The 27,087-nt window shown below is 36.0% G+C and overlaps 3 protein-coding genes across 3 annotated transcripts; all 3 read left to right on the forward strand.

Annotated features, from left to right (window-relative positions):
• The first annotated feature begins 1,231 nt into the window (after positions 1-1,231).
• Positions 1,232-6,084, forward strand: LOC121244233. Its single transcript, XM_041142254.1, has 5 exons — positions 1,232-1,729; positions 1,843-1,895; positions 4,440-4,499; positions 4,588-4,665; positions 5,917-6,084. The coding sequence occupies exons 1-5, from the start codon at positions 1,330-1,332 to the stop codon at positions 6,082-6,084; spliced, it is 759 nt and encodes a 252-aa protein (XP_040998188.1). The 5' UTR covers positions 1,232-1,329.
• Positions 6,085-6,318: 234 nt separating this feature from the next.
• Positions 6,319-9,862, forward strand: LOC121245021. The gene is made up of 3 exons (XM_041143297.1): positions 6,319-6,393; positions 7,486-7,671; positions 9,407-9,862. The coding sequence occupies exons 1-3, from the start codon at positions 6,334-6,336 to the stop codon at positions 9,554-9,556; spliced, it is 396 nt and encodes a 131-aa protein (XP_040999231.1). The 5' UTR covers positions 6,319-6,333; the 3' UTR covers positions 9,557-9,862.
• Positions 9,863-13,316: 3,454 nt separating this feature from the next.
• On the forward strand, positions 13,317-15,910 carry LOC121245022 (protein SOMBRERO-like). The gene is made up of 4 exons (XM_041143298.1): positions 13,317-13,636; positions 14,354-14,545; positions 14,834-15,105; positions 15,208-15,910. The coding sequence occupies exons 2-4, from the start codon at positions 14,377-14,379 to the stop codon at positions 15,742-15,744; spliced, it is 978 nt and encodes a 325-aa protein (XP_040999232.1). The 5' UTR covers positions 13,317-13,636; positions 14,354-14,376; the 3' UTR covers positions 15,745-15,910.
• The last annotated feature ends 11,177 nt before the right edge of the window (positions 15,911-27,087 follow it).

Here is a 27,087-nt window from a genome sequence, read left to right on the forward strand (position 1 = left end):
AGGGCTTAACTACCCAAATTAATTCGAAGAGAAAGAGAGTTTACCCATATGTTGCTGGTGGAAGCTTAGAAAATAAAAGGATAATAACGGGAGCATATAAGGGAAAGGGCATCGTGACTAGGGTACAAATGCCCACTACACTACCCGTTTATAGAGAGTGTGGCAAAAAACATGGAGGCAAATGCAAACTCGCTATAGGGGTCTATTTCAAGTGTGGTCAGCCAAGCCATATGATGAGGGGCTGCCCCAATAATGCTTAGGAAAGTGGAATTGCCCCTAACATCGACAACAAACCAAATCCGAGATGCCAAGTACTAGGTCAAGTATATGCGATCACTCCAAGAGATATGGATACCTACACAATTTTATATATAAATAATTATTTATATAAGTACAGTATAAGTAATTATATAAATAATTAATAAACGACTCCAATTATAAATGAGTCATATGATTAAATATTAAATATTTTTGTAAATTTGATGGCAATTTCCATTTTAGAGTTTACAATAAATAATTACATCAATAATTCTAAAAACATACCAATCATTGATGAGATCTACCATCACTCCAACTTCCATAACAAAATTTAAAAGAAAATAATTTATACAGTTTTAGAGTGGGACTCACCATATTATTCAAAACTAAAATCATCTCAACATACTTATACTCTCCAACATATATTTAATTAGACCCATCATCTTTTAAAAAACCTGATAAATCTAGATAAATTCTTTTGTGCAAGCATCATTATATAAATCCCTTTTAAAATTTTAAATTATATAAATCTCTTTTTAGATAAAACTTGATTTTATATAAAATTTCAAATCTAGATATAGTCATAGGTTCAAGAGTCGCACAATCCTTTTAAAAAAAGAGTAGGGTCAACCATTACAAAATTAATTCTTTTTATATATATATATATCTCATATTTACTCATTTTTTTCAAAATGATTGCTCCATGCAAATATCATTTATCTTTCTTGAAACCATTTTATTTTATTGCTATTCAAAATTTCAAAATAATTTTATCTCGTTTATATTCAAAACTCATCTCAACTCATCATTATAACTATTTTTAAATTTACACACAAAACATAATAAATAATTTAATCTTTTTAAATTTTAAAATAATTTTTCTAAATTTCTATATAAAATATAATAAATAATTCAATTTTTATTTTACTATTTACAAACTATCGCAGCTCAAAAATGAAACCACACCTTAACATCCAAACATTGGCCTTATTCTCGAAGGGACTGGAATGGGCGGGGATGTGCAACTTTGGATAACTCTGCTTCTCTCTGCTTGGCCTCGGTTATCAAACAATGCATGCGTATTTGGCGACATACCCACGTACCCATATGGCTGGATGTGTGTTGGAGTTCACCAAATTGGGTCTTCACCATGTTATCAGCGATGAGACGGAGAAGGGGAAGGGGAAGGCGAAAGGTAAGGGGTCCTTCGCATTTCGTACCAACTGTTCGATTTCAATTTCGAAAGAAAGATGGAGCTCAAGCTCTAGATCAAGATCATGCGTCGGAAAACTAAAGGTTTCGGCAGCAAAGTCTCAAGAACCCGTTGATTCTTCACGGGCAGAGGCCACTCAAGAAGAAGAAGAAGGAGACGACGAAAATTATCGAGTACTGACGGCTGTAAAAAGCAGTTTCAACGATATTTTAATCCTCGATAGTTCAAAGTCCAGGATACTGCTCCTCGACTCTACTCGTATGCCCTCTCTCTGTCTCTCTCTCTCTCTTTCTCATCAACACACATATTAAAGGCACGACTCTTTCTGACTTTGCTATCTTTATGTATTTCGTTGATGTGGACGCTTGCAGATAATGTTCATAGCATTCTTTACAAGGACCAGAAATGGACCGGTTCCTATTGGGTATTTTCAAGCTTCTCTTCTCATTCCTTTCTTCCTTTACTTTATCCCTGCTATTTCAATCACCTGCTCATCGTTCATGGAAAGTTGGCTTTCTTGTGCAACTGATCCATTATCTATGTAATGTGGCAATCTAAAGGTTATAATTGCTATCAAATAGGTATATTACTTGAATTCACTGTGGAACTTATGAGATAGTGTCCTGGTTTTGGGTTTATCTTTATCACAAAAGTATGTTTGTAATGTAGTCAATCCGATCAAAAAATATCTGGAGTGTAAAAGACACCTATTTATCAAGGTCGCTGTCTGTTCTATCATCTGTTGACAGTCAAGATGCGTAGTAGTGGTCATAGAGCTCGCACATTAGTAGCAAACATGGGAACAATGATGTCCATAAGGATATTTTTCTCTTTTTGGCATCTTAAGAAAATTAGGGTGATTGTTTTTTTTTTTTTTTTTTTTTGTCATCTTCTGATTGTGGGCACTTAACTTTGTGAAATTCTGGTGAGGGCGTTGCTTACTCGTTTTCGTCAATTTTGATACATGAGCATCAACGATGCCTTTTCCGATGAGGTACCATTTTCCCTCAATTCAACAAAATAATATTTCTTGTCCTTTATTCGATCCTGTGAGGAGCAGATTGAACATTAATTCTCTCTTGCATTAAGGCACCTCTTCTGTTAGATTCCCTATTCTCACCTTAGGCTTGGTTGTAATATTACACTTGATTCATGTATACATCCTTTGTACTTGACTATGCCTATATTATGAATAAAGAATAAATATAGATAGAAGCCACTATTGAGAGCATCCATTTTGCACACATGATGTGGCATCATCTAGACCACAGATCTCCCCAAATGAGTGTTGGGAACAATCAACTAGAAGCAGCCATGCAGTGAGTGCAAAGTGTGCACTTGGTCATGCGCTGGATCTTGAGACTTTCAATCTTACTTGTCTTGAAGCTCTAGCACTCAAAAGAGAAGAGAAAATAAAAAGGAGAAAAGAATGGATATGATTTTAATATGTCCGAAGAGAACTTGTCTCTTGGGATGTATTTTGTCTTTAGCATGTCTGTTGTCACTCCAGTCTCACGTCCTAAGAGATAGCACTTGGAGATCTTGGAAGGGAGTAGACCATCTTTAGTTGATAAACCTCCTGGTGGTCATTCAGCCCTCTACAGATCTTCTGTGTATTATTTCTGTAATGAAAGTGGTTAATTATGCATTCTCCATTCTGAAAATGATCATGTATCATATAAATTCTTTCTCCATTTTATAGCCTTTTTCTAGTGTTATTGCCACCTGCTTTTGTCAATTTAAGTTGCGAAAGCTTGAGAATGTCATGAGTTGAGTGAAGCTTTGCAGATGGTAAAGTTAAATCTACAGTTTTGGGTAGAAAGCTTATGCGTAAGGGGAGAACCGCTATAAGCTCACTTGTGCACTGGTTGTCAGAGAATCTTTGTTGATGTTTCTTTTGTCCTCTTGGGAAACTTGTGGTGCGCCCAATGAATTGGCCATCTTATATATATATTTTTTTGGTGGAAAGATATCTTTTTCACTATCTTGGATTGGGAACTACTTGTGAATGTGGTTGTAGTTATGCCAAACACCATGGAAGGTACTCAGGTTACATGTTAGAGAAGGTGAGGTAACATTTCTCATAAAGGTTATCAAGTGGGTAAAAGGAGCAGAGGACATGAGAGAGAGAGAGAGAGAGAGCACAACTATTAACCAAATCTTAGGATAGAGAGTCCCCACAACTTATGCTTCTTCCTCTTGACACCTCTCTGTAATTATGAACTGTCCATCTGTTTAAAATATACTTGTGAATCGTTCATAAAAAAATCCTTTGTTATAATAGCTTTAGCCTATAGTATAGCTTGTAGTACGATGATTTCATAATTTTCTTGAATTTTGGGTCTAATTACTTCTTAGGATGTCACCCAGATATTTTCTTGTGAGTGGCAACTGGCAATCATGTTCTTTTACTTGGGAATGTCTAGATATACATCTTAAGATAGACCACATGTTTCATTCTTGTATTGAAAGCTTACCCAAGAGAGTAATGCATTGCTTTACTGTAGAGACAAACGGTGAAACCAGACTTGAAGAATTTTCCATATATCTAGTAAAACATCTGTCATGTTGAATTTGGCACCTTTGCTAATCAACTATACACACGGTTCTTGGGTCATGCTTTCCTTCTCTTGAACTTTTCCAGTACCATGTTTTGCTTTCAGGGAATTTGACTTTGCCATGTAGATGGTAAGTGACTGGTAAACTTATATGATAAGATTTATAGAAGTTTCTATTTAATAATAAAAATCATTCAAATGATTAAACTACATAAAAGTTATCACATCATTGTACTCAAATTCTGTTTAGAGAGAGAGGGAGGATAGAAGTGTAAGTAGGCTGCATGCTTTTCATTTATTTTAACTTTCTACGTATATTTAAAATATCTATGTGTATGTGTGCGCATGCATTTTTTAATTAATTCATAAATTAGTTCTATTCATTTCATGGATTATGTTTCGTTATGCAGGATGAGTTTGCTAGCTTGCCTGCTATTGTTCCAAAAGGTCCCATCGCCATCCTTGGTTTGGTAATTGTTGGGAATGGCATTGATACATTCTTTCTGAACCAAACATGTAATTTCCAGGACTGTACTCATATTATTCTAAATGTTTCAGGGTGGTGGAACTACTGCTCGGCTAATGCTTGACTTGTGGCCTTCATTGCAACTTGATGGCTGGGAGATTGATGGAATTGTAAGGAACCCCTAAGTATCTTTTCCAGTAGACTTATATATATATATATATATATATATATATATATATATATTATGAAAATTGATGATTTCCATCATGATCTGGTTTCTTCCTAATAAATTAACTTCATTTTGTATGAAGTCTGTATTTTGCTTTTCTGTAGGTCTATTGTTGGTCTTGCAATGTGTCAGTTAGATGGTTACTGTCAGTAATATACTTTTAGATTTGAGACCCCCAAAGACCAGTGAACTTACTAATTAAAAAGTTACTTGAGGCTATATATATATAAATATATATATATATATATATATACATTCGGGACCAACTTCAAGCTCAAAATGTTTTAAATTACTTTTCTCTTCAACTAATTTTCAAGAGGGAGCCTAGAGAAAAGTTCTTGCAATGCAATGTGCCAGTTATACCACCCAGAAACTCTGATAATTGGAAGGCATTGGATTGTTTTTCATGTAGTTTTTTCAATATCTTGATAAAGAGCACATATTTGCATACCACATACATCTATAAACTTCTACAAATTTTCAGTACCTTTGATCAATTGAAATGTTAAATAGGCAAGAAGACATTGAGACTAACAGGTCTTAGCACTGGGATTGAAAAATGTTTGATTGATTTTTCTTCTCTATACAGGACGTATTAGACTACCAAGTTATCTCTGCTTGGGTATTTCCTTAAAGAACAAGATATCATAAAACTTCCCTCAAGAATATGCACTGTTTCTGGTTCATGCACGCTGTAGAGGGCTGCATGTATATTATCTCTACTTTACGAAGTCTATTCCATCAACATCTAAGACATGCATTAAATAGGATTAATGGACCTATTTCAGGTAGTATTCATAATTTACAAGCCCATGGAATTTATTAATTATAGGATTTGAAAACCCACATGTGAGACAATGTTAGGATTTAACTGTAATTTTCATCCTTTTTTTAAGGTGCAAGTACAATTTTGGCTATTACATTGCAATTGTTATCTACATTAGTCATAGGAAAAAGGAAGTTGCAATAATTTCTGATGGTTATAACGGTTGGTGTTGTATAGTGTTCTGTCAACTTAGAAGGAATGCCATCTTTATTACAATGGTCTCAAGTGTTTTTAACTCTTAACCAAATCCAAATATATTCTTTCTCTAGTACCATATCTGTATCATTTAAATGCTTCAGGCTTTTTGTTCCCAAGGTGACTACATTCTTACACGATGTTTTTTTTTTTTTTTTTTTTTTAAATTAGTTGATCGATAAAGCAAGAGAATATCTTGGGCTGTCATATCTTGAGAAACATACTGTAGCTGGTGGCATCCTTAATGTTCATATCGGTGATGCCCTTTCACAATCGGTTAATGTGTCTGAAAGATATGCTGGTAAGATCCTCGTCCGCCTAGCTTTTTGTATTTCCTAGTTCACCTCCTGCTGTTTCATTTTAACACTGTTGGATGGGTTTTACGCCTTCTTGGTAGTATCTTTGGACCTCTTTACTTGTCTCATAGAAAGGAAAAAATAATGGTGAAGGAGGATTTTCTTTTGCAATCCATATATAATTTTCAAGTCTTTTTATTCCACTTCCATCTCTAGAAAAGTCTATATTTTACTTATTTCTTGTCCATGAGGAAGGTTTTTGTTTTTGTTTCACTAATATGTGCTTGCAACAATGTCAGGCATTGTAATTGACTTGTTTACTGAAGGAAAAGTATTGCCACAGTTACAAGAGGTACACATCTCATTTATTACATAAAAATTGGGCCTTGGCTTTTGAAATAATGTTGTGGTCTCCGATGCTCAATGTTACCAGTTTTCAAACAAGGCATTTTGTTTATAAATATGTATTATGCGGTCAGCAGCAGAGTGAGAATTTTGTTTCAATTGGTGCAAAGTCTAACTAAAATAGATAAATACAGAACAAATTATATAATACTATTTTGGAGGAACAATTCTGATGATTTCAATTCTGATGATTTCAATTCAAAAACTAATTATTTTTTTCACTTTTTCATATTCTCAAGTTGTTTCATCAATAATGTTAACAAAAACATCTTTTTTAACATATGTAATCAGATCGTTTGGTTACGCAACTGATTCTTTACAATGCTATCAAAATTTTCTCTCCCAATGCATGTAATCTCTCTCTCGTCTTTTTCTTTCTTTAATGAACCCACGCGAGTTGAGAGTGGACAGGGCCATTTTTTGGAGGGGCCCACTTAAAATTAGTATTCAGAAATAGGAATTTTAAATGGGAGTAGTTAAAGAATGAACCAGAGTGTTGCGGGAGTTGGAATCACTTTTTTTTTTTCTAACATATAGTACTACTTCTAAGTAAATGAATTTTACTTTTGCTCTATGTGAAAAAAGATTTTTCTTATGGTAAAACTTTAAAAGGGGTTCTCATAATTGAACACATGATTTTTCATGGGTGCTACTATAAAAATTGTCCAAAAATACTTTTAGGGGTGCAATTGTAAAATATTTTACAATGTGATAAATTTTTTTGTATTTGTAGGCCACTAGAGATAATGTGGCTCTGCCAATATTGAAAGTTCCCTTTCAAAATTCCAATTTCACCCACTAGAGATAATTTGGCTCGGCCAATATATGCAGTTCTAGATCGAAGATTGTGGAAAGTTTTAATCATATGCTTCACTGTGATCATTTTGTGTTTTGAGCCAAGTTTCTACACTGCATTACCCCTTTGCCATATATGATTGCCTACACCTTAAGTTTTTTCTTGTCATCCACAGCGATTGATTGGCATATTTTTTTCCACATACACTTTGTTGATTATTCCTTGTGAGAGTGTCTTTGGCAGGTCAATACTTGGTTAGAATTGACTGATAGATTGATGCCCAAGGGTCGTCTCATGGTGAACTGCGGTGGCATCAATGAAGTATCTGTTGTGACAGATGGAGTGCCTCGCCCTGAGACTTCTTCAATTGATGGCCCCTGGGCGCAAAATTCTACTATCCAGGCACTACTGAAAGCATTTCCGGAACAAGTAGGGATTCTTCCATTGAAAATATTATGTTCATTTCATTACTCATGTTTCTGCATCTACTCTGCATACTATTTTTTGATTACTTATAAAAAAAAAAAAAAAAGTTTCTGCATCTACTCTTTCTTCAAGAGTTATGTAAAAATAGTATCTCCCTTCTCTAATTAATACTGTTGTCATTGGATATGATCTTCATTACTACTCATGCATGATCTTCATTATTGCTCATGTATATACCCCCAAGTGTACGAAAGGTCTTCCCCAGTTACAAAAAAATAAAAAGAAAAAAGAAAAGGATGAGCTGCTTTTTCAGGATATTGACAGAGTTGAGAAAAAAAAAAGATCTGTTTGATTGTTCAATATGGTTCTAAATTCTATTATTTTACAAAATAAATGGAATGGTTCCAAATTGTATTTCGCACATACATGAAATGCCCCAGTTTCAGATTTTTTTACAGCTAAATCTGCCATTCATAAAACAATTTGATTCATCCAACAAACAAGCCCTTTGCTGCAAAGCCAATGTAGCATTAAAAGAGGAAGAAGTAAAGAAAAGACTATCTTTGTTTGTGGTGACCTTGTGTGTAATTTAATTGAGGACTATTTAATGTGTTGTTCACTGGTGATATAATTTCAGCTCAAGAAACTAGAAAAACGTTGATAATTGATTAAAACTTGGTGCCTCTCATTAGAGATTGAAGAATCATTGGTTGGCAAGACCAAAACCAAATAAGTGGACTTACATTTCAGTTAACCAGATTCCTGATGTTAAAAATGAAATTTCACTCCTTAAGGTCATTAATTATTCTCATTTTCGTCTCATCTAACTGCATTGTATAGGGATTGCCTTTTTTTTCTCTTTTTTGATTGCTTGGTTATTCACTCATTTGATTATATTATAAGGAAATCTATTTTGAGAACGTGATATTTTATGAATGAAGTTAATGACACACTAATGAAATGTTGGATGTTGTGTGAATCGCTAACCTCAAATGAAATGCTTTATATGTTATGTGAGTTACAAACCTCAGGGAGCAGAAGTCATTTTTGAAGCTAGGAGAAAACTTTCTGACATATCCCAAACATCAAGAGAGGCTGGCATGGTCCACACATAAAATTAAATATGTGGAGTTCAAATTATGTAAAACTATGAGTACACTAGAGAGACTGGTGAAAAGTTATGGCCAGTGGATCTACAGAAGAAAAATTTTCTTGTTTGTTTGGTGATCGATAAGGGTGTATTGGAGATGAAAGTGCCTATTAAATTAGAGATGGATTAGGTGTGCTAACGGGGTGGATTCCTCTTCAAACCGTCCTCCAGGTTTCCAGGAGGTTTCATTGATCCCCTGCCTTATGTGCAATGTTTTCAAATTGGCCCTGTTCTGCTTGCTTCATCCCTACAAAAGAAACTTCAAGAAATTGCAATCCCAAAAAGCCTAAGAATGGAGACTTTTTAATTAAAAATTCCAAAACTTCCTTAAAGTAGTAAAGATAAATTTCAAAATAATAATGATAATAATAATAATAATAATAGCACAAGAGATTGAAATCCCTTATTGGAGATGTACAAGTTAGTTGCATGGGTATTTCTGTTTTTTTAAAGTTGAGATGTACTCTAGTCCTCATTGTTATGTCCCCCTTCCCCTCTCCATACATAATTTGATTTTTCTTGTTATTAATATCCAGTGTAGCCTTATGTCAACAGAAAGCTCATGGTTTTGAAATTTGACCATCACAGTTGAGCTGGAAGAGAATGCCTAAAAGGGATGGTGAAAATTATCTTGCATTAACAGGACCTTTGCCCGACTTGGCTTCGTGGTCTGCTATGGTCCCAGGTCCTCTGAGTCAGAGTGTAAAGCAATGGAAGCCTTGTGTACCTTCTTCTTAAAACCTGCTCTTGGCTGTTACAAATGTGACCAGAACGTTTCCCAGTCAAAGTTGAAACAACACTACTCCTATTCCTGTTAGATCCCTATGAGGCATGTACCAAAAGGAAAGTTTGTGTGTTCTGAGGTTTTATCCACCGGTTTGTTCGGACTTTTTCTGCATCCAACTTCCATAGTCTTCTTCTTCTTCTTATTGAGAAGATGAACATTGATAGTGATCAGTAGCCTGTAGCTCAATTGAATGTAACCTTCCTCTTTGAGATGTTGTAGATATAGAATAACCGTGCCGAAAAATGGCTGTTGCTTGATGATATTTCTAATACAAATCCCAAAGCGATCTGTTGTAATTTACCTCTATGATGTCGTTCTATGCAGTTTCTATGTACGAGTTAGGTTTGGTGTAACTCTTTTACAAGGTTACAGGTTCGAATTTGTTTTGCATTTGTAATACCAAATCAGGAAGTTGAGATATGTGGCTCAGTGTCTTTCATGGATTCTAGTTGTCAATATTAGAGTTGTCGGAGATTTAAGGAGGAGAGATTGCAATACTCTTGCATGTATATAGGATCGTTGCATATATATTATGATCAGTACCATATTGCTTGTGAAAGGGTTCAACCACTACATAATTATTTTAATGGGCTCCAGTTGTAACATTGACTAGTCTTTTTAGAGCATGGTCTCAGATGCGGTTTGAGCTTTTCTTGAGTTGTTACAGACGGCATCAGAACAATCCCACCAACATTTTTTTCCGTTATTGATACAAAAAACATATCAATGCCTGTCATGTCAACGGTGTTGCGCAACTATTACTCTTGAGGTGTTACGATCGAATTATGTATAGCATGACTCATATGTTAATCTTACATATACCATGTTCTAATTCAAATCTTAACTCGTTGTTTAATAGTCTACAATCAAAATATATACATATACAAAACGTACAAAACCAAACCATAGGATTCCCATCACAGTAAGCCACAAAATTAATGTTGTGTATAGCAGTAGTGTACGTAAAGGCAACGGCGCCAGTTGTGCTAAATGTAAAACAAATACAAATCTGTTGGCATGTGCATGCAGTTAAGTTAGAAAGTAATATATATTGGGCACGTAATATAATTAAAACACGGTAATAACATGCAAACATGGGCACATATATATCAAATGGTACTGTTTCATCAGCGTGTTTGACCAGGAATTAGAGAGAGAGAGATTTCATATATGTGGAGATTGCGTGGGAATCCCTTCAATCGGGTCTGAAACAAAGCCCTTTTTCCTGAATTTCTACAGGGATTTGTTTATTTGTTTTAAGCTAATCGAGACCTTGAATTGTGTTCTTTGTGTTGTATCAGCATGTGTAAATGCCACGGACTTTCAGGATTTTGCTTTTCTCTGCATGCAGCCAGTACACCTCTCTCTCTCTCTCTCTCATCACGTGCAAAGCACCCCCCCAATACCCAATTCATTCACTCTGTTTATCACTTTGGAGAATATTATTGTATCATGAGAATGTACACTGGGGATTGGGTCCCTTTTTTTGGCTAAGATCAAATATTATACGGATTAGATTTCATGAAATAATTAATTTTGTTAATTTTTCTTATCAACCATATATATATATATATACTCTTAGCGATCATGTTTGTGCAAAAAATGGGATAAATATCGACATAGTCGATCAGAATCGATGTTACTAATTTTAAACTAGGCTTGAAATTGTTGGTTATTATATTTAAAAAGACCGCGCATGCCATGAAAAAATTAAACCGTGCATGACTACGGAAAAATTATAATCGTAAAATACTCAGTTTATGATCACATTTAATGTGTAATATCACTGACATATGATAGATAGACAAGTGATATTCAATCATCTTTTATGGATAATATTATGATAGCCATATATATATCAATAATACTTATATTAAGTCGATGATGTTTTCCGAATGTTACATTTGAGATGTTACAAATTAATGGTATCAGACTATCAATTCAATTGACCAAGTACCAATCAATGGACTTCCATCATCAGCTTGCTCAACATGAGTGTCCCCAACAAAAGCATTAAAAAATGCAACTCAGAATTGCAGATGAACTAAAAATAGGCAAGATCTTGATGATGCACCAATATCCTCTATATATATATTATTGTGGTTTATTAATATATTTGAAGCCCATCGCTCAAACCATCTTTGTGGGGTTCATGCATGGGTACTCTTTTCCCTAATTTTTAAGCTGATCTACTTACGTACCAGCTCGGATTTATCTGGAATTAATCATGCATGACTCATGAAGAATGCAAAAGTGATTTAAGTATAAACACGTTAATATTAATGTATGCATGATGTTTTGAAGAACTAAAAGGAGGCCAGACCCTCCCAGCTAGCTTGTTTACTTACACTGAATTTGATGCAAATATATATTTGCTACTTGGTGAAGGAACAACATTCAGGGCATGCATGCAGCACTCTTTGTTTTATTATTGTTATTATTATTATTCAGGTTTTTCTTAATTTTATCAAATTGTGGATGATCAATCAGTATTATATATATATTTGGAGAAAAAGTTACGCAGAAAGGCCCAGATATACATACATATATAGAGAGAGAAAAAAAAAATATATGCAGTCTTAATTAGGAATCTAGAATGTGCAAATCCCGTGCATTCCTTTTAAAAAAAGTGAATAAATTTGAGATTCACATAAAAAATTATTTTTTTAATAGTGCAGACATTACTTTTTTCAAAAAGAGTACGCGAGATTTACACATCTTAAAATTATATCTAACATTACTTTTATATATATATCTATATATATATATTCGTCCTCTACCTCATAAACAGCTAATCCCCACTTCTACAAATTAGCAAATCAATCAAGTGCTTGGTCTCATGAATTTTAGCATTTTTTATGTCATATATTAATTAGACAGAAGTTCTGGGCGCTCCTCATTCGTATTAATTTTAAACAAACACAAAAGGAAAGTGACAAAAGATCAGCCTTCTCTCATTATCTCAAAAGTACTGTAGTAAGCAGCTGCCATATGGTTCAGAATTAAGGAACTCAAAGAATACTCTGTCCTTTGGAAAGAGACAAACCCAAGGAGATGCTATATATATTAAGGTATATATATTTTTACATTTAAGAAGAATATACACTTTTGTGCTTCTTTTGCCGATAGTAAAAGAGAAGTGTTACGTGCTACAGCCATAAATAGATTACATAAAAGTAATCTTACAAATTAACGTGACTTTATGTGATCTGTTAGATTCACTTTATAATATAAATAACTTTACAATCTGATAAATCACATTATCAAATCACATCAATTTATAAGATTACTTTTATATAATCATTTTGCTGTTAGAATATATCTCTACTAAAATAATATTTATTAAACTGGCTGATATATATCATATATATATATATAGGAGGTGGGTTGGAATAGTGGAATAGAACTGCAAGCATGCCCTCAATATTCCTTCTTTGACTCTGACTTTGTGTGTCCATACATACATAATCGAATACAGATAGATTACACTGCGAAAGACAGAAAATAAAACATTTATTTAATTACAACACAAGCAAAGAGATAAAATGGGTTCAATGATTAATTGACAGTTAGGCAGATTATCTTCATCCTAATGAGGCGATTTTCGGGATGAGGTCTCCTGTTCAACAGACATAATTTCCTTCTTTTTTTTTTGTGCGATAATTCCGAAAGATAACATGACTTCGATCATATGCATATTTACTCATGATCTTGTGAGAACAAGAACAACAAACAGTCGGTCATTCCTGCAATCCTTTTACTTTTTGAATTTTAATATATTTTTCCTATATTTCTGTGCCCATGCTCGGCTTTTAGTTCAGTCCGAACGCTTTGCACTGATCCACACATCTCTCTCTCTCTCTCTCTCTCTCTCTCTCTCTCTCTCACGTCGTGCCCTTGAAGCCAAAGTACTATGCAACTCAAAACACCGCTGTCTGCTTAGTGCTTAGTTTTCTGGTGTGGCCGGCCGTTGTGATCTTTTCTTCCTTTTGTCATAGAAGGGATCAAAGCTTTAACATTACACGGCTGAGGTTTGCTTTTTGTTCTTTATGGCTCATTTTCCTCTCCTGTTTACGACTTGATATAAAGATCTTATACGATAATTTGAATCATCATGAGCTGCAGTTGTACTACTGAAAGACTTATATTAAGATCGATCCTATCAACAAAGAGCTTTTCTTTGCGAACTTTCCTAGAAGCTCCCTCGTCTCACCCAAGTTCCCATCTGTTTTCTTTTTTCTTTTTTTGGACAAATCTGTCAGGTTTTGAACTTATTAAACAGACGGTGTGTATATATATAACAAATCTTCCTTCCAAATTATTTTTCCATTTCCTTCTCTGTGGTGTACTGGGGCCGTTCAGTTCATCCCGATCCTTGTTCATCGCAGAAAACATTGTTTTTAGAACCATTCCTCCTTCAACCTACAAAGTTTGAAGTGAAGATTGCATGTTCCGGCTCGATCGACGTCCAGAAGATTACCTTGATCCGGGAAATAAGTGCTGATCTGGGTGTCGAGATTTTCCTGTTTCTGGCGTTTATGAATCTTAATTATTCTGTTGGAGAACTAAAGGGCATGTTGATCTTTTAAGCACTTGGGAAATTATATACCTTTGCTGCAAAGATCTTCCAGAAATATAATCTTATTCATAATTAAATTATTCTGATGATCCGTTGCTTTTCCTGTTCTAAACTAGTTTGTTTTCATCGATCATGTTATGTATGCCATGTAATTTGCTTTTTTTGTCAGGCCTCGTAATTAAAGATAAAAAAATGATGCCAGGAAGTGGACAATTGAGTGTTCCTCCAGGCTTCCGATTCCACCCAACAGATGAGGAGCTTCTCTACTATTATCTAAGGAAGAAGGTCTCATACGAAGCCATCGACCTTGATGTTATCAGGGAAGTGGATCTCAACAAACTCGAGCCTTGGGACCTCAAAGGTTTGATTGATCATCATCATTTCTTCCTCCAATCCTCCACCATCAATAACTTCATGTATTCTCCGGACATACATTTAGTTTGTCTTCACACAAATATATTATATGTAACTACGACCTGGTCGGCATATGCTTGTGTGTTGAGTTCGGCAAGTACGTACGTTGTAAAAGTCAGAAACGCATATGTCAGAATAAGTTGTTGATCGAGCAAATTAAGAAAAATATTGATTCGAAGTCCCCAATTATATATATGTATTCTGATTTCAAATGCTTTTGGTAATTGACATGCAGAGAAGTGTAGAATTGGATCAGGGCCACAGAACGAGTGGTATTTTTTCAGCCACAAGGACAAGAAATATCCAACTGGAACTCGAACAAATCGGGCAACCACAGCTGGGTTCTGGAAGGCAACGGGGAGGGACAAAGCCATCCATCTCAGCAATGCCAAAAGCATTGGCATGAGGAAAACCCTTGTGTTCTACACAGGTCGTGCTCCCCACGGCCAAAAGACTGACTGGATCATGCATGAATACCGTCTTGATGATGACAATTCCCAGGTTCAGGTAATTATTACAGTATTAGATCTAGTTTACAATAGAAAAGAGTTCGAATCTGACAAACCCTATCTGTGAAATGAAAATAATATAACATCTCACTTCTATCAGGAAGATGGCTGGGTTGTCTGCAGAGTTTTCAAGAAGAAGAATCACTGTCGAGTTTTCCAGCCAGAAAGTGCTCAAGAAGCTGAACATTTCACTCAAATGAAGGCAAGTGGTTCTGCCCCAGTACTACTAGAGCCAAAACAAACCCATCTTCAACCGCTATATGACTATAAATTTGATGGACCAATGCATCTTCCACAGTTGTTCAGCCCAGAGTCAGCTTTTGCTCAGCCTTCCTTTATATCTCCTGCCACTCTGAACACTATGGACATCCAGTGTTCTCAAAACTTGTTAAGGCTAACAGCTGGCGGTTGTGCCGGCCTTATCCAGCAGGAGAGGTTTAATGGCGACTGGTCATTCTTGGACAAACTCCTTGCTTCTCATCATCAGAGCATGGATCATCATCAGCACCCTCAAAGCAAATGCAACCCTTCATCTCATCAAGTTCCTGATCATGTGGGTAGTTCCTCAAGTACTAGTCAGAAATTCCCATTTCAATACCTTGGTGGTGAGACTGACATCTTGAAGTTTTCCAAGTAAAACCCTCGTGAGTTTTCTGTTCTAAGCTCATGTATGGCAGACATCTTTATGATCTTTGATGATCATTAGCATAATCCAGTTGGATATTTGGTTGAGATTCTATGCCTTCTAGTTTAAAACTTTATGTACTTCTCATGATCATGGAAAAGTATGCAAGTTTAAACTGTTAAGAACAACTACTCACATACAATATATATTTATGGTTTCTTTCTTGTTTTGTCAGCAACGTTACCCAAATTGTTTTTACCAGCTTTCAATTTACTTTCTGTTTACAATAGTATATGCTTGATCATACTGATCAGCCTACACATGTACCCAAGAAGCAAGTACCAAAAAAGAAAGGGGAAGAACGTCGATGGATGTTTAAAGCATATATAATGGATAAACTAGCTAGGAAGAAGCAGCCCTTCTCACGTTTTAATTAGTAATTAGTGTCATATGAAGTCCATAGAATATTTTATAACAAACGTGCGTCATCTTTCTATTTTTTATATTTTATCTTTTTTGGACAATTCAATCTAATTACAGATTTAGAAAATAGTACTTAGATCATATCCACCCTCAATCCATCTCATGTGAAACTAATTATTATGCTAATTAGGAAGGGAGTACTTTAAGGGGGTGGAAATGTTTTGGCTACTCACCTACTTAATAAGTGGGCTCGAGACGTAGAATATTTAATTTAAATCAAGTGTTGAGTCAAAATTTTAACTCAGGATCTCTACTTACCTAATAGCATTTGAAATTACTATTTATCTTAAAAGATTAAAGTAATGGGAAGAGAAAATGTAGATTTAATTATTTATTTTTAACATTCGAGAGATTATGGTTTTTCTTTATAGCAATTAAGGTCGATAACTAATATTAAGGGAACCTTCTTCGATTATCAATATGTTCTAATAACATTTTGCTCGCTTACAAGATTTGGCTAATAGTATCGTACTCGTTGAGTATCGCATGTGTAGTGCATGTACTTGATTCCCCCACGGGAGTCAAAATGCTTGCTATCTAGACGAGCACCCTGCTCCTTCTCCCTCCTCACAAAGTATTGTGAAGGAGTGCGATGCTCACTAGCTTTGCAAGCATCATTGTTACGCCCTCAATCTCCGCTTGAGATGAAATGGAGATTTAGAGCGTCGGGACATACAACACAAGTTACATACCCCCATACATGACAGTTAATATGCAATGCATCAAAATATTGCAATTAGCAGTATGCAATAATCGAAGTGGAATCAAAAGGTGAAAGTATAACTTGTGCCAGAATAACTAAAAAATCTCGATTTCATTAGTAATCATCAAGTTCAAAATACCAATGTAGCATAGAATTAGTACAACTAAGAGTTAAAGTCAAATCATTATCTTCATGCGATCTAAAGCATGAAGAACTTGGGTTATAAACATCACAATTAAATCCAATATCCTTTCAAGGTCTGACTCCTCCTCAACCAGTCGGATCCAGTGTTCCATCTAGCTCGTCCTCCTCAAGACATGACACATCTTCTATCATTTCGAGTAGAATGATAGTGGTCTCTCAATGAGATTTACTTGAAATCTCAGCAAATTAAACAACCAACTTGCACAAAGATAAATTAAACATGAAGCATAATAAATATACAATGCATGGGATGCAGAAAATCAGTATGAATATCTCTCATCCAGATTCCTTAACATCTTCGAAAAATGGAGACAAAACCATTCAGTAAACATTTTTACCATCATTTTTTAAAACATAACTTCATCATAAACTTTCATCATTTTTAGCAATTCATAATTAACATCATAATGTGTGGTAACGTCACAGTTCCTCATATGCACTATGAGTACCTGCCGGTGAATGTAATACAACTCACGTTGAAACTACATTATCTATAGGCTCGTTCTCAATCCATTGGTAAATATAACATAACATCATGACATTATACTGTGTACACTCACCAGCATTAGGTGTCATAACATATAGATTTCGTTCTGACGTTTTTTAAAAAAAACTCATTCAAAACCTGTTGACTGTTCTTTGTCAACTCAGGTGTTACCATTCCATTCTTAAACACTCCAGAGTGGACAGATGAGTTTCACTAGGATAATTCATCATTCTAGCCTTTAGGGCTTTGATAAAAATTATTTTCATGCTATGCTTGAAAAAATATTTTTCATGACATGTGCATATGCAGTAAGCTTCCATGCAAAAATAACATTTATAGATGTAATATGCAAAAATAAAAAATATCACATGTCATGTAAGTATGCACTTAATGTATCATATAACATGATATTTTATACTCAAAATAACAATTGAACTATGAAACAGTTATCAATAATTCATAAATAATCTTTCAAAGTGTAAGTTAGAAGCCAACTTACAAACTTCATGAGAAATTTGAAAAATCATCGTAGCGGCTGAAAACAAGTACGTGCTAAGTTAGGATTAATATTTCTATGGTTTTGATTCAAAATCAAAGGCTTCAAAAATGGGTATTTACAAAAATACCACTAGACTCTAAAAAATTGTCTTTAATGCCCTAAATTTTCACTAATTGCAAGCTAACTCCAAATTTAACCAAAATTCATGGACTTCATATCTTTGACATTCTAAAATTATCTATGCCCTTGAATTTTCAAAAATCAAAGTGGAACTTGCCCAAACAGTCCCAACTTGTGGCATGCACGCTAGTTGATGCCTAAGTGTGTTTTCAACTATTGATCCCTATGAATGCATGCATATGAGATTTTCTTTAATCACAAATAACCACTAACATCTTTAATGAAATCATGAAGGCTAATTCTTGGATAATCAAGTTCATCATAACACTTAATCATGGCTAAGATATCCTAAATCTCCAATTTATTCAAAACTGATTCATACTTAATGATCAAAACAATATAGATTTAAAACCTATCATAACATGCTTTTAATCACAAATCAAACATTCCATAATCATTCTAAGACAATAATAAATCATATCAAATCATGCTTATGACATGACATAGCTAAATTTCCACTTAAAACTCTTTAATAACCCGATTTTGAACTAAGCATAATAACCTTCTCAAAACTCAACCAAATTTCGTACCAATACTTGGAAACAAAGCTTGACATGATAAATAAGATCAAGACAAATAAAATTTATAAATATCATGACCTTCCAAGCACTCAAGACAGCTTTGCTCAAGAACACTCAAGAACTTACCAAAACTCACTCAGTTTCACTCTTTTGATCTCTTAGGGGGATAAGTGCTCTCAAGACTCAAGAGGAAACTTGGAGCTGAGGTGTGGAGGAAATGAGGAATGAGAGAGGTATTTATAGGGTTCAAGAGGGGAGGAGGCATTGGCTCGGATGCTTGGTGATTGGGTGAAGTGGGCAGTGCACCAGTCTGGAAATTTTCCAGCTTGCTTTCCATGGCTTATGTCACCTTGTGCAGGGGAATAGTGGCCTAAAATTACCATGATTTCCTCCTTACTGTAGCTATATTGGTCCTGTAGAGGTTTCCAGATCGTGGGGAATGATTCAAATGACAAAAAGTCACTCAAACCACCCTTGCAAACCGGCGCATTCATATGGTTTTATTTGGCAGATTTCAGACTTCGGTTTTGGATGGTTTTGGGTGGGACAAACTAAGTCAATTTCTTCATGATGGTCATGGGACCTCTTGAGGATTGGGTGGTGAAGGAGGTGGCATGGGGTGGTGGCTCAACCAGGGCAGATGGTTGGTTAAATTCCAACCCAACCATTTCCCACTTAAACTAGACTAAGGGCAATCGGTTTGGTCAATTGAATTGGTTTGTATAACCAATTTCATCCAAGGCTCATACTGGGTTTGAAGGGGTCTCATGAGGTATTCAAGGACCATATTACTCTTGAGGTCAAGCTACGAAAACATTGGGCCTGAGGGCAAAATAATCCAAGTATTCAAAGGACAATACACATAGTAGATTGATGCAAAGTTTGGGGTTTGATATGTCATTTTCCTTAATGACATGTGGGGAGGTTTAGCTAGGGTATTAGTAAGGTCTAAGTATGATGAATTGAAATAATCAATCAAGAAAAATTCAAATTAGAATGTTAAGAAAAGATTAAACGAAATTAAACTTCAAAACAAGGCTTAAAGTTCACTAACCTCAAGTATGATGTATAATGGTTTTAGCCAACCTTCAAAATTTAATTTGGGTACTTAGGGTATGATTAGGGCTTAAGGAAACTAATAGTATGGTATATTGGGCTTTCAAGTTAAATAGTGAAATAAACCCAAACATGGTTTTGGGCCTTGTAGGTTTAAAATGGCTAAGTGTGTGGGTTCATGGCTTATGGGCTTAAATGAAAGGGACCTCATTTCCAGATTTTTAGAGTTGAAAAGAAACATCAAGATCCACTAAGATATGCTTGAAAAGGTTTGACTTGGCCTAATTGGGCCATGGGTCATTTCTACACCAAGTTTGGCCCAAATGCCTTATGCATTTCCTAAGTTCGGGCCAAATCTAGCTACCAAGTCTTGAATTCCCTATGGGCTTGGTTTCAAAACTTCTTGGGCTAGGCCCATAAATGCTCTAAGGTCCTAAAAACCTCACTAAATTTACTAATGGGCTTACTACTCTAATCCTTAGCTTAATGGTATTAACTGTCGAGATTAAGGCTAACCTCACTATCAACCTTAATGTAAGTAATAACTAGAGGTAAATTCAAACCGAAAAATTGGTCCAGATCGGTTTTACTGGTTTTGAACCAGTCCATTCTTAGAATGTGAAAACCAGTCGGTTCCAGTCCAGTTCCGGCTTTAGAATTTTTCAGACCGGACCGGACCGGTTGATAAAAAAAATATATAAAAAATAATATTTGTATTATTGTATATATAAGTTTTATACAAAATATTATATATATATATTAATATATATAAGTTTTATATATTATGTATGATTATAAATTTTTATGTGGAATTTTTATATATAATATATAATTATATATATTCATATATGAAATAATTTCTTATTATAATTTATAAATTATTACATAAAATGTTAATACTAATATATAAGTTTATAACTAATACTAGTATTAAATATATAGACATATAGTTTATAACTAATACTAATATATAACTTATAACTATACCAATAGTCTAATATTAATACTATTATATAGTCTAATATATTATTTAGCTATACTAATATATAAGTCTATAACTATTTAACTAATACTAATAGTCTAATATAGACTATAGACCATAGTTATACTTATAATTAATACTAAAAGTTTATAACTAGTACTAATATTAAATATATATTATATAACTAATACTAATATATAACTATATTAATAGTCTAATATTAATACTATTATATAGTCTAATATATTATTTAGCTATACTAATATATAAGTCTATAACTATTTAACTAATGTCAATAGTGTAATATAGACTATAGTTATACTTATACTGATATAGTTATACTAAATTACTATAACTAATACTAATATATAAGTTTATAACTATACTAATAGCCTATTTTTTAATACTATTATATAGTCTAATATATTATACAGCTATACTAATCAGATTTTTTGTAGTAAAGCAGATTTTTTATTGAAATAGTTTTTAGTAAAGTAGATTTTTTTAGTAAAAATTAAAACAGATTTTTTTAATAAACAAATTTTTAATGACAAACTGTGAAACTTACATTTTAAAAAAAGGGGACCGGACCGGACCGAAAATCGGTAAAACTTGAAGTACTGGTTTAGGAGGGTAACTGGTACATAATCGGTTTTGAAAAATATAAAATTAGTACATACCGGTTCGGTCCTAGATTTTATCTAAAACCGGACCAGACCGGACCGGTTACACCCCTAGTAATAACCCAAAATTAAAAGCCTAATCTAGAATTTTTAAGGGTAAATCTAAAGGTAATTAAGCGGGGTGTTACAATCTGGAAAAGGGAAAAAACTCGTCTCCTAGCCTATTACAATGGAGAAAAAGATATTCGCTATCTCGGCATGGACCAAGGGAGCCAAAGAGCTCGCCACCTCAAAGTGCAGGGTGGGGAGGGAAAGTTATCACCCTAAGTGAGCAATATGAAGAGCACCAAAGGATCAAAAGTGCTCATCACCCAAGGCGAGAACTGTGGGAAGCAAACTGCTCACTACCTTGGCGAGCAATGCGTAGAGAGATAGTGCTTGCCCGTGTTAGCATCTCGGTAAGGAACGTGGAAAGGGATAGAGCTCACCTCATAGGCGAGCACCAAGGGAAGTAAAATACTCCTACCTCAGGCGAGCAATGTAAAGAGCACCAAGGTAACTGTGTTCGCCAAGATAACTAGGCAAGCACCGCAGGGGCAAAGTGCTAGACCTTGGGCAAGCATGACGAGAGGCAAAGGCTTACTCTCCAAGCGGGCATTATGAGAGATGAGATGAAGTGCTCGCCACTAGGTGAGCAACATGCAGTCTAATTGCTCACCCCGAAGAAAGCACCACAAGAGTTAAAATACTCCCCACCTCTGCAAACAACAAGGAAATGAAAAGTGCTCATATCGTAAGCGAGCAACATGGAGAACACGAAGGTTACGACAGTGCTCACCAAGGTAACCAGGCAAGTACTATGGGAAGCAAAATGCTCAGCTCTTAGGTAATATGGGAAGTAAAGTGCTCGCCCCAAAGCGAGCATGATGGGGGCAAAGTGCTTTCCCAAGGTGAGCAATACGGGAAGCAAAGTGCTCACACTCAATGCGAGCAATATGGGAAGTAAAGTGCTCACTAGGAGGCGAGCACCATAGGGGGCAAAGTACTCAACCCCACGTGAGCAATATGGGAAGTAGAGTGCTCGACCATAGGCGAGCAATATAGGAAGTAGAGTGCTTGGCCTCAACGAGCGATACAAGAATTGGAGTGCTCACCCCAATTGAGATGCCGTAATAAGTAGATTTTGCGACAGGTTGCATTTTTGCCAAATAAAATACGTAAATTGGCGTTTTATTATCTGCAATATTGCAACTGGGATATTTTGCAGTGAAAGAGTTTTGGGGCAGCTTTTTATTCTTTTTGTGGCAAAATTAGTCGCCACAAAAGCAATAGTTGTTGTACTGAGTACTTTAGGGAGTACATTTCCAATTCAACACAAGCATGCAGAGTAAAATTCAAATATAATTTGGAATGGAATAAAGAAAACATGAATTCTCAGACGCCAATCGCATGATCATCAACTTCCCTACAGGCCAGCTAAGACATACCTAGCTAGGGTACATCTTGTCAAAGGGCACCACAATAAGGTATTGATCAAGACATTTCAAGAGTCAAGTCCAAGGATAAGGTTTGCGAAAAAAAGTTTCCTTAAATAAAACAAAACGCTCTGCTAGGGTTTTGTAATTTTCTTTGTTGCCTCATGCTGCATGGAAGCCGGGGAGGCCCTGCCGTCCACGGCAGGTCATCACAGGTTGTTTGTTGAGCTGGTTTCTGCGGTGCCACAACCGCTTCCAGAGATAGAGGTCTACTATAGCAGTAAAATTATGTAATCAAAGTGATTGAATTGTTTATGGTAATTCGAGGTTACTAGGCCTCCTTTTGATAATCTGTAGTTGAATAAATGCTTCGATGCCTCTTGATTGAATAATAGCAAACATAAATAGGGCAGGTGATAACTGACCACTACACGATGTGGGCATTGCCCAGTAATACAGACGAAAACAACTGACTCAAAAAGACTACAGGTAACAATAAAAAAAAAAATTATCTGTCAACGAAATAAAAAAACAATTAAAATAAAAACTGAAATGACACAGCATTAGCACCGCTAGACAAACAATAGAATAACATGGGTCTCGAAGCTTCGCTCATAACAGATGCCCCTTGTTAGAAAACCTTGTCCTCAAGGTTAGGGTAACGCCTCCTTAGGGTTTCTAAGTCTTCCCAAGTAGCATCTTCCTCATTGGCGCCATTCCATTGCACCAAGACTTCAACTCTAGCCACATTTCCTTTCCTTTTTAGTCTCCGTTGCAAGATCTTCTCAGGCTCGGGTTCCATGGATCCTTCGGGAGTGATACTTGGTAAGTTTGCGTATACTTGTCTTCCTTCTCCTAGCTTCCTTTTAGGGCATGAAATATGAAATACGGGGTACATCTTGGCTTCGGGGGGTAGATCTAGTTGATATGCCACTTGTCCTACCTTTTGAACCACTTTAAACGGCCCATAATACCTTGGTGCGATCTTCAAGTTCCTTCACATCGAGCCTGTCATTTGTCGGTACGGCCTTAATCTGAGGTAAACAAAATCGCCAATTTCAAACTCTTGGCTCTTTCTTTTCTTATCAGCAAAAAGTTTCATTTTAGCTTGTGCTTCCTGCAGGTTTTCCTTGATGAGCTTGGCTATAAACTCACGGCTTCATAGTTCTTCATCAACCGCTTGAACTTTGGTAGCACCCAACTCGTATGGTAACATTCGAGGAGGAGGCTGACCATAGACAGCTTCAAAAGGGGATACCTTTGTTGATGTATGGACTGAGGTATTGTAGGAATACTTAGCTAAAGGTAACCACTTAACCCAGTCTTTTGGTCTATCACTTGAGAAGCACCTAAGGTAACACTTAAGCACTTTGTTCATGGATTCTGTTTGTCCATCCGTTTGAGGATGATAGGCTGTACTAAGTTACATATCTGTTCCACATAACCTAAACATTTCTCTCCAAAAATTACTAATGAACACAGGATCTCGATCACTTACTATGGTTAGTGGTAAACCATGTAATTTAAAAACATTGCCCATGAACACCCTGGCCACGGTTAGAGCTGCGTATGGGTGAGTAATAGGCATAAAGTGAGAATATTTACTTAACTTGTCCACCACCGCAAAGATTACTATTTTGCCTCCTGAAGGAGGTAATCCTTAATAAAGTCCATGCTGATGTCTTCCCAGTTCTTGGCAGGAATGGGCAAAGGCTGGAGCAACTCCGATGGGAGGAGGGCTTCAACTTTGCTCCTTTGGCATACATCACACTCTCTGATGTGTGTCCGAACATCATTCCTTAGGCTAGGCCAGTAAAACTCCTTTTTGATTCTTACTTGTGTTTTCTGTACTACCGTGTGGCCCCCTAATGGATTGTTGTGGAATTGTTGCAGGATCTGCTGCTGGCAGGGCACCAATGACCCAAGATGTAGCCTACCCTTGTAAAAGAGTAACTCATTCCGGAGTTGGTAGCGAGATTGGTCTAGGTCTCCATGATGGTAGTGGCTAATCAGCTGCTGCAACATGGGGTCCTATTGGTAAGCTTTCTTTAACTCTTGCATCCACTGAGCTTGGACTATGCTGATTGCTTGGATTTGGATTTGGTGCTGTTTGGATTTCTGGTTGGACATTGTTGTGGTAGATGGGTTCGTGCTGAGATTTTTGGTAGTTGGTTGGAGTTGGTAGTTTCTGGTTGGGCTGTGTTTATGGACGGTGTTTGGGTACTGTTTGGTTTTGTGCTCTCGGGGTAATGTACCCTAGAAAGTGCATCAACCACTGCATTATTTTTTCCACTCTTATACTCGATTGTAAAGTCAAAACCCAGCAGTTTAGAGATCCACTTCTGTTGTGATGGAGTTCCCACCCTTTGTTCCAGCAAATATTTGAGTGCTTGCTGGTCAGTGCGTACTTTGAAGGACTGTCCCAATAGGTAGTGCCTCCATTTCCTCACTGCCATCACCAAGGCTAATAGTTCTTTCTCATAGGTGGATAAAGTCAGATTCCTCCCTTTTAAAGCCCGACTGAAATAGGCTAGGGGCTGCCCTTCTTGCATTAGCACTGCTCCCATTGCTTCTCCTGAAGCATCACATTCCACCACAAACATTTTAGTAAAATTAGGTAATCTAAGTACAAGAAGACTTACCATAGTATCTTTCAATTCCTCAAATGCTGCTTGGGCCTTATCATTCTAAGAAAAAACATTTTTTCTTAGAAGGCAGGTAAGAGGGGTTGCAATTACTCCATATCCTTTGATAAATTTCTTGTAGTATCCCGTTAGTCCTTAAAAACCTCTTAAAGCTTTGAGATTTTTAGGAGTTGGCCATTCTTGCATAGCAACCCGTTTTTGGGGATCAGCTTTGACCCCTTCTTTAGAAATAAGATGCCCCAAATAATTGACTTCCTTGCTGCAAAAAACACACTTAGACAGCTTGGCAAAAATTTTGTTTGCTTCTAGTACCTCCAAAACCCGTGTGAGATGTTCTTTATGGTCCTGAATTGACTTGCTATATATTAAAATATCCTCAAAGAATAACAGCATGAACTTCCTCAAATAAGGCCTAAACATGTCATTCATCACCCCTTGGAAAGTCGATGGAGCATTAGTAAGCCCAAAAGGCATCACTAAAAACTCATAATGACCCTCATGTGTGCAAAAGGCAGTTTTAGGGATGTCATCAGGATGCATTCTTATCTGATGATATCCTGACCTTAAATCCAGTTTTGAAAAAATTTTAGCGCCCCCTAATTCATCAAGTAACTCATCAATACTAGGGATAGGGTACTTATCTTTGATGGTATCCCTATTGAGAGCATGGTAGTCCATACACCTTCTCCAACTTCCATCAGCCTTCCTTACTAGCAACACGGGTGAAGAATAAGGACTTTGGCTGCTCCGTATGCTGCCATTCTTGATCAGATCAGCCACTAGTTTCTATATCTCCTCCTTTTGGTAATACGGATACCTGTAGGGTCTTACACATGTGGGTTTACAGCCCTCCTGCAATTTAATTTTATGATCAGAAATCCTGGGAGGTGGCAGTCCTTTTGGTTCAGCAAATACTCCTTTGAATCTGTCCAGGAGTTGTTGTACTGCTCCTGGGATGCTAGGAGTGAGACTTGCAGCATTTCCTTCCATAATTTGCAGGCATATTCTTTTTGTTGTTCCCTTCTTGAGGTCGCCAATGTTGTCTTCCTCAGTCACATTCATGGCTGGGATTCCCTGCAACTCTACAGCCTTTTCATCACACTAGAACCGCATAGTTAGATCAGAAAAATTCCATAAAACTGATCTCAATCCTCTTAGCCAATCAACACTCAAAACTAAGTCACAACCCCCCAGAGTCAACACATATAAATTAGCCTTACATGTGTAATCCTGTAGCTTCAAAGAAATTGCCTTACAGTAACCAAGGCAAGGAAGAGTGGCACCATTAGCCACCTGGACTGTTAAGTGGCTTTCTTCCCTTGACAGATTGGCATTCCTTGCTACATTTGGATCCATAAAACTATGAGTACTTCATGTGTCAATCAAAACCAATACTCGGTGGTGATTAAGTTCTGCAAACAATCTCATAGTTTTTGGGGCTAAAGATCTAGCAATAGCAAGCAGGGTGATTCTTAATAACTCACACACTTCCTCATC

This window comes from Juglans microcarpa x Juglans regia, chromosome 8S, assembly GCF_004785595.1.
Source record: "Juglans microcarpa x Juglans regia isolate MS1-56 chromosome 8S, Jm3101_v1.0, whole genome shotgun sequence".
Lineage (NCBI taxonomy): Eukaryota > Viridiplantae > Streptophyta > Magnoliopsida > Fagales > Juglandaceae > Juglans > Juglans microcarpa x Juglans regia.